The sequence below is a fragment of the Malus domestica genome, chromosome 05, assembly GCF_042453785.1.
Source record: "Malus domestica chromosome 05, GDT2T_hap1".
Classification (NCBI taxonomy): domain Eukaryota; kingdom Viridiplantae; phylum Streptophyta; class Magnoliopsida; order Rosales; family Rosaceae; genus Malus; species Malus domestica.
This window is the reverse complement of record NC_091665.1, coordinates 10,953,614-10,959,922: the sequence shown is the minus strand read 5'-3', so window position 1 is coordinate 10,959,922 and position 6,309 is coordinate 10,953,614. Positions and strand designations below refer to the sequence as shown.

General features: G+C 33.3%; 1 protein-coding gene across 1 annotated transcript; it reads right to left on the bottom strand.

The window, feature by feature from the left end:
- Positions 1–660: 660 nt before the first annotated feature.
- LOC139196050 (uncharacterized) lies at positions 661–1,263 on the bottom strand. Its single transcript, XM_070821714.1, has 2 exons — positions 954–1,263; positions 661–851 (listed from the first exon to the last, which is right to left on the bottom strand). The coding sequence occupies exons 1-2, from the start codon at positions 1,261–1,263 to the stop codon at positions 661–663; spliced, it is 501 nt and encodes a 166-aa protein (XP_070677815.1).
- Positions 1,264–6,309: the final 5,046 nt, after the last annotated feature.

The following is a 6,309-nucleotide window of genomic DNA, read 5'->3' as shown; positions in this document are numbered from 1 at the left end:
TTGCAAGGGATCTTCAGTTCGGTCATGAGCAAAGTAGATACGTGTTCTTGAGTTGTTCATCGGATCCAGCTCATATTCATCGACGACATCATAATCATACTCATCTTCAACAATCATGTTGTGGAGAATAATACATGTCATCGTGATGGATTGAAGAGCCTCGACATCAAACATTCTAGCTGCAGCCCTGACAATCGCCCAACGAGCTTGCAGGATACCAAAACAACGCTCGACATCCTTCCTACACCCTTCTTAACATTTTGTGAAGTGTTTTTCCTTTTCAGTCTATGGATGTGGCACTGTTTTGACAAACGTTGACCACCTTGGGTAAATGTCATCTGCAAGGTAGTATGATCCCTTGTATTGGGTACCATTAACCCAATATGTGCATCTCGGCGATTTTCCTTGCAGCAGTTCGTCGAACACTGGGGATTGGGCAATGACATTTAGGTCATTCTGAGCTCTTGGAACACCAAAAAAAGCATGACAAATCCATGTATCAAATGAAGCCACCGCTTCCAAAATGATGCTTTTGGTTCATTTTTTGTCACCATAAGCTTCTTACCACGCACTTGGACAATTTTTCCAAGTCCGGTGCATGTAGTCGATGCTTCCAATCATGTCAGGGAAGCCTCGCATCTCACCCTTCCTCAGAAGCCTTCATATGTCCCTTGGCGTGGGTGTCCGGAGGTACTCATTGGTGTAGAGGGTTTCAATAGCAAAGCAAAACCGCATCAAGGACTCCAGAACAGTTGTTCTTCCCATCCTCGCGATCTCATCCACTTGATCTGCAGATGCTCTATATGCAAGCATTCGCAAGGCAACCGTAATTTTTTGCTCAGGAAGAAGACCTAGAACATGAAAAGCATCATCTTTTTGCACAAAGTATGGATCATGGTTGCAAATAACATTCATGACTTTGTCGAACAAACTTCATTGCGTTCTAAAATGACGTCTAAAAACATGATCAGAGAATATGCTATTGGGAATAAAATAATCTTCCAAGAGATCTTTATCTCGTCTTTCCCTTTTTCTATCGAGGTTTGCAACACGTCTAGGTTTGGCTATCTGACCCACGGCTTCCATGACACGGCAGGAATGTGAGGCCCTCTGCGTTCTATGGTGATCATCCTCATCCTCCTCCATGAAAAAAGCCTCATCTCCATCTCCACCTTCCTCGAGATTGGCCAATTCTGCCTGTTGTGCCAACAACCTTTTCTGTTGCTCCTGCAATTGTTTATACACTCTCCTTGAAGAAGACATTGTAATAAGGACTCAAGATTTGAAAATGATGAACAAGGATTCTGAGCTTAAAAGAAGGATTAAGCTTGGTGTGAGGATGGATGTAGGGATGTAGGGTTTATATGGACAAAAAAAGAAAGGATGTAGGGTTTATTGGTTGAAAATCTTATCGAAATTTTGACTAAATTATTGTAAACCGAAAGTGACACATGGCGCGTCGAGATTGGTCGAAAATCTTATCGGAAATCTATCCGCAAAATAGTACGTTCGGATAATGACACGTGGCATGACGTGATTGATTGAAAATCTTATCGAAATCTTGGCTAAATTATTGTAAAACGGAAGTGACACGTGGCGCGTCGGGATTGGTTGAAAATCTTAGCGGAAATCTATTCACAAAATAGTACATTCGGATAATGACACGTGGCGTGACGAGATTGGTTAAAAATCCTATGCGAAATTAAAACTATTTTATTTTTTTATTCTTTTAGAAAAAATTTTAAAATATTTTAAATGGGCTGGGTGCCAGCCCATTTTGTAGGGGTGAAGATCGTTTATGCCAGCGCATTTTTTTAGGGGTGGAGATGCATTGGCCTATTACTATTCATTGGAGTCTATTACTGTTCACTGGAGTGGATAAATGGTGTTAAGGCCAAGATCCTCACGCGCCCACGATGAATGGAGGGGAGGCTTTAGCCGAAGAACCTCCGATGCCAAAGTTAGAATTTGAAAGAAAAGTGTTTAGAGAAATTTGGAGAATTTTGTGAGAGTTGGAATTAGGTTTTTGGGAGAAATTAAAGCTATTTATAGGGGTGTGGCCGGCCCGCCCCTATTTGGAGAAAAGGGGTAAGACCACTTATGGTGGTTTTTGGGTGTAATTGCAAGATATTATGTCAAAATAATATCTTGCAATCAATTAGAAAATTAATTCATTAATTAGGAATTAACCAATTAATTTAGGTAATTAATCATAATTTGAATGAATATTTGAGGGTTACCTTGTGGGGAAGATCTGATGAGGATGGATGAAATAGGTTTTAAATAAATACCTATTTTGATGACTTTTGATCTTAGTTGAGTCGTGATTGTCCGCTGCTTGCGCGTGGGGGTTCCAGTATGTCTCGAGGGTAATTTTATGGGATACTTTGGATGCGACCCCTAATTCTTAACATTTTTTTATTAAAATCTTAATAATATTCAAAGTTTGATCAAGGTCACTTGACTTTGAACACGTCATTATATTACTATTAATATTTATATTTTTATAATTTTGACATTAATTGTTTGATATTTTATGAGATTTATAATCCTATAAATTTAAAATCCCTCATTATAATACTATTAGAAATGGTTACAATAAAAAAATTCAAAAATTTTGATTGAATAAATGGATAAAAACTATGTAAAAATAATAAATAATAAATGGCAAAAGAATGTATTCATAGTGTTAAAAAAATTGGTACATTTCACATATAAGAAAGTGGTACAATAATAAAGAAGAATGGGTACATTAGAAATAAATTAGGGTACAAATAAAAGATTAAAAATTATGAATACAAATGAATTTTTAAAAATATAGGCGCTAAAAGAAATTAATACATGGGTACAAAATATAACTAAAAAGAAAATACTACAAATTAAAAAAAAAAATGTTGCAAATTAAAAGTGGGTACAAACTAAAAATATAAATATATGATACAAAGTTTAGGCATAAAACATAAATATACCATATGTAATTTTTCTATCATTGATTAAATGTCACATGACGGTATACACATGCGTACAGACACAAATAAAACTTTAAAAAATATGGGCAAAAAAAGAAACTAATATATGGGTACAAATTAAAAATAAAAAGAAAATTGGTACAAATTAAAAAATATTTGCAAATTAAAAATAGGTACAGACTAAAAATAAAAATATATGATAAAAAAATTTAGCCATAAATATAAATATACTAATTGTAACATTTTTAACATTAAAGGAATATATTTAAAAATAAAAATATTTTATTATTCAAATAATTAATGATGTTATTAATACACCTTGATCAAAAATTGAAAATAAATAGGATTTTAATCAATAGAGTAAGAAAAAGAAGGATGTGAACCTAATTTTCCCGTAATTTTATCTTATTTACCCAAAAAATCCACTTATCGTCTTCATATTCTTCTTGATTATTTTTTACTCCACAAAAATATCAAAAGTGGACCATTTTAGCTAATTTCCTTTTATTTTTTAGAGAGATATTTTCACACCAATTTTAGCTTCTCACACATTCCTCCTTATTTTCTGTCATCAGATTGGATAAATCAAATGAAAACTACAGCCATGATCGAACATAGGTGTGTGAGAGGTAAGTGAATGTTTATCATTTTCCATTCTCCTTCATCATTACAAGTGGAAGTCTTAGTTTTTTTTTTCTTTCTAAAACTAGTGGAAGTCTTAGTTCTAACTTTTATAAATGTTGAATTCGATGCTAATGTGTTATGGCTAGTTCATTGTGTTAATCCAAATTTCACCCACTTAATGTTAAAGTATCATTTTATTAAATAAAACAAAAACTGCATTCACGTTGCCTTAAAAACTATCACAGACAAAACAAAACAAAATACAAACCAAACACCGTCAACCTATCTATAAAATACAATGTCATCCCAACAAAACAATAATGGAAGTTTTAACGAAACATTCCCGATATTGTTCATTTTTAACGAAAAATCACATTTTTACATTTTCTTGGTACTATTCATTACACCTTTATTTGTCCTTTGTTATTAAAACTAAAGTTTTTTTTTGGTTTACTTTTCATTAGTTTTCCTAACAATAATAAATGGCTAGTCATTGTAGAATGAGGATTCTCTCAGGATCCTCTTTGTGAGGATTCCGGAGATCCTTAAATCACGTTTGTTCACGCGGTCAGAAATCATTGTAAATTTTTTTTATTTGTAATTAAATATAAATAGTACTTAATGAAAACTGACATGATGTACGATAAATAAATGTAATTAGAGGATTACCGAAATCCTCATAAAAAAATATCCTCATTCTCATTGTACTTGTGATGTGGCCCTGTGACTGTGAGGATGCTCATTCTCATTATACACTTGTGATGTGGGCCTCCCATAAAAAATCTTCCCAAAGAAAGCCACGTGGAACGAAACTTTGTCTTGATTTGAAGGTTTGTTACTCGTATTTCCCTTTATATTGTCTTCTTGTCTTCCCATTTTCCTCAACCTCAGTCCCTCAATATTCCCATCACAGACATGCATCTAATTCCATTCCAATCATGTTCTTCCCCACCACTTTTCCTCTACCCTAACTAAAAATCAGATCTTAAAGCCATGGGCCGCATTTGTAATCTAGATTGCTACCCCACCACTCACTGCTCTACCGGCATGCCAAAACATTTGAGCGAAGCATTCTACGACTTGCTTCCTAGTAAGGGTGTTTTACATGGGTAGTTACTTACGCCATGATCCCACCCACACACCTTGCAAAAGCACGTGATGCAATTCCCAGGGTCAAAATCGTGGGTTACCTACATTCGTAACCAAAGTGGCAAAGGTTGCTCTCGTGAATTTTCCTTGTAGCCTTCCCATTTGGTGATTAATCATCCCATCCCCCCATTGACGTGGATGTTTTAATTTCTTAATTGCATGACTCTCAAGTCTTTAACCACGCACACTTCCTCTTTTGACAAATCACCCTTTTTGTACTTTATAGTGGCCACCTCACCACAACCTAAAAACACATTTCTAATTCCTTTTCTTGAAATACATACGATAGTATTAAACTAATAATAAAATTGATCTAAGCCACATAATTAAAGTTTAGTTCAAAATTGTTATCGTAAAAGAATAAAACTTAAAATCTTTTCTTTATGAACGACTAAAAGAATATCGCTAAATTTTAATACTAAAAAAATCACTAAAATATAGTTGTATTAATCTTTACTTGTTTAAAATAAATTGAAATAAGTCAGTACATCATACAATAGACAAGTCATTTCAAAGCCAAATTCTCTCTCAAAATATTGCTTATGAAGAAAAAAAAACGAATTTCAAAAAGGCAAAAAAAATATGATTCAAGTCTTTATCCTTGAATTGCAGTGGTAAACAATATAACTTAAGTTGCGAACCCGACTTACATGGTGTAACAGAAAGAAATAGAACACAAAACCTTGAGGGTGTAAGCTGTAAAAACAGTTAAGCCACTATACAAAAGATGTTATTAATTATGTTAACCATGATCTATTTATTATGAAACGCACTTACAAATAAAGTTTTGTTTTCTATCTGATATGTGAAATTAAATTATTATTTTATTACATTAAACTAAAATGTTTTGAAACAAAAACAAAAATTGATAAAATGAATTTAATACTTAATTAATTTTTTTTAAAGTTGTTGTCAATTTAAAAAAAAAAAAAAAGAATCAAAATTGCCAATTTGAATTAAACATATTGACATCTCATTTGAAAATGTTGTAACTTTATCATTCATTTTTTACGCCCAATATTTCTGATTCTGATTCTATTCCTTCTCTTCCTTCAAAAGGGGTGATGCTAAAATTATTTCCCAATAAAAAGTAACAGAAAAAGCATTAAACTCTTTGGTTTATGCTTATTTTTTTCTTCGATTTGCGTTCAATTCTAAAATTAATTCACAGGATACTTTGCTGGAACGTAAAAAGCACGGAATGCGTACTACGCACTCTGCGTAATCCGTAAGACAACCGCCACCCCAAATCTTTCCATAAACTCTAAAGTACAACACTGTTCAGCATAGCTCAGTCACTTTTTTATTTTTATTTTTTTTAATATATATATTAAGAGGATAACTTGTGGTAATTTATGGTTATTCACCACTTCTGGGTTCAGAAAAACTATGAGAAATTCACTTTACTCGTAATCACAATTAAGTAAACTCATCAATTCGGAACACCAAATCCTGAACCTTCTATATTTTTTGTTTATTGGGGAGCCACTGTTTACCACTGTGCCTGTGTAGTACAACCCAATAAAGCACGCCTTAGTTTCCCTAAAATCCACCAAAAGAAACAATT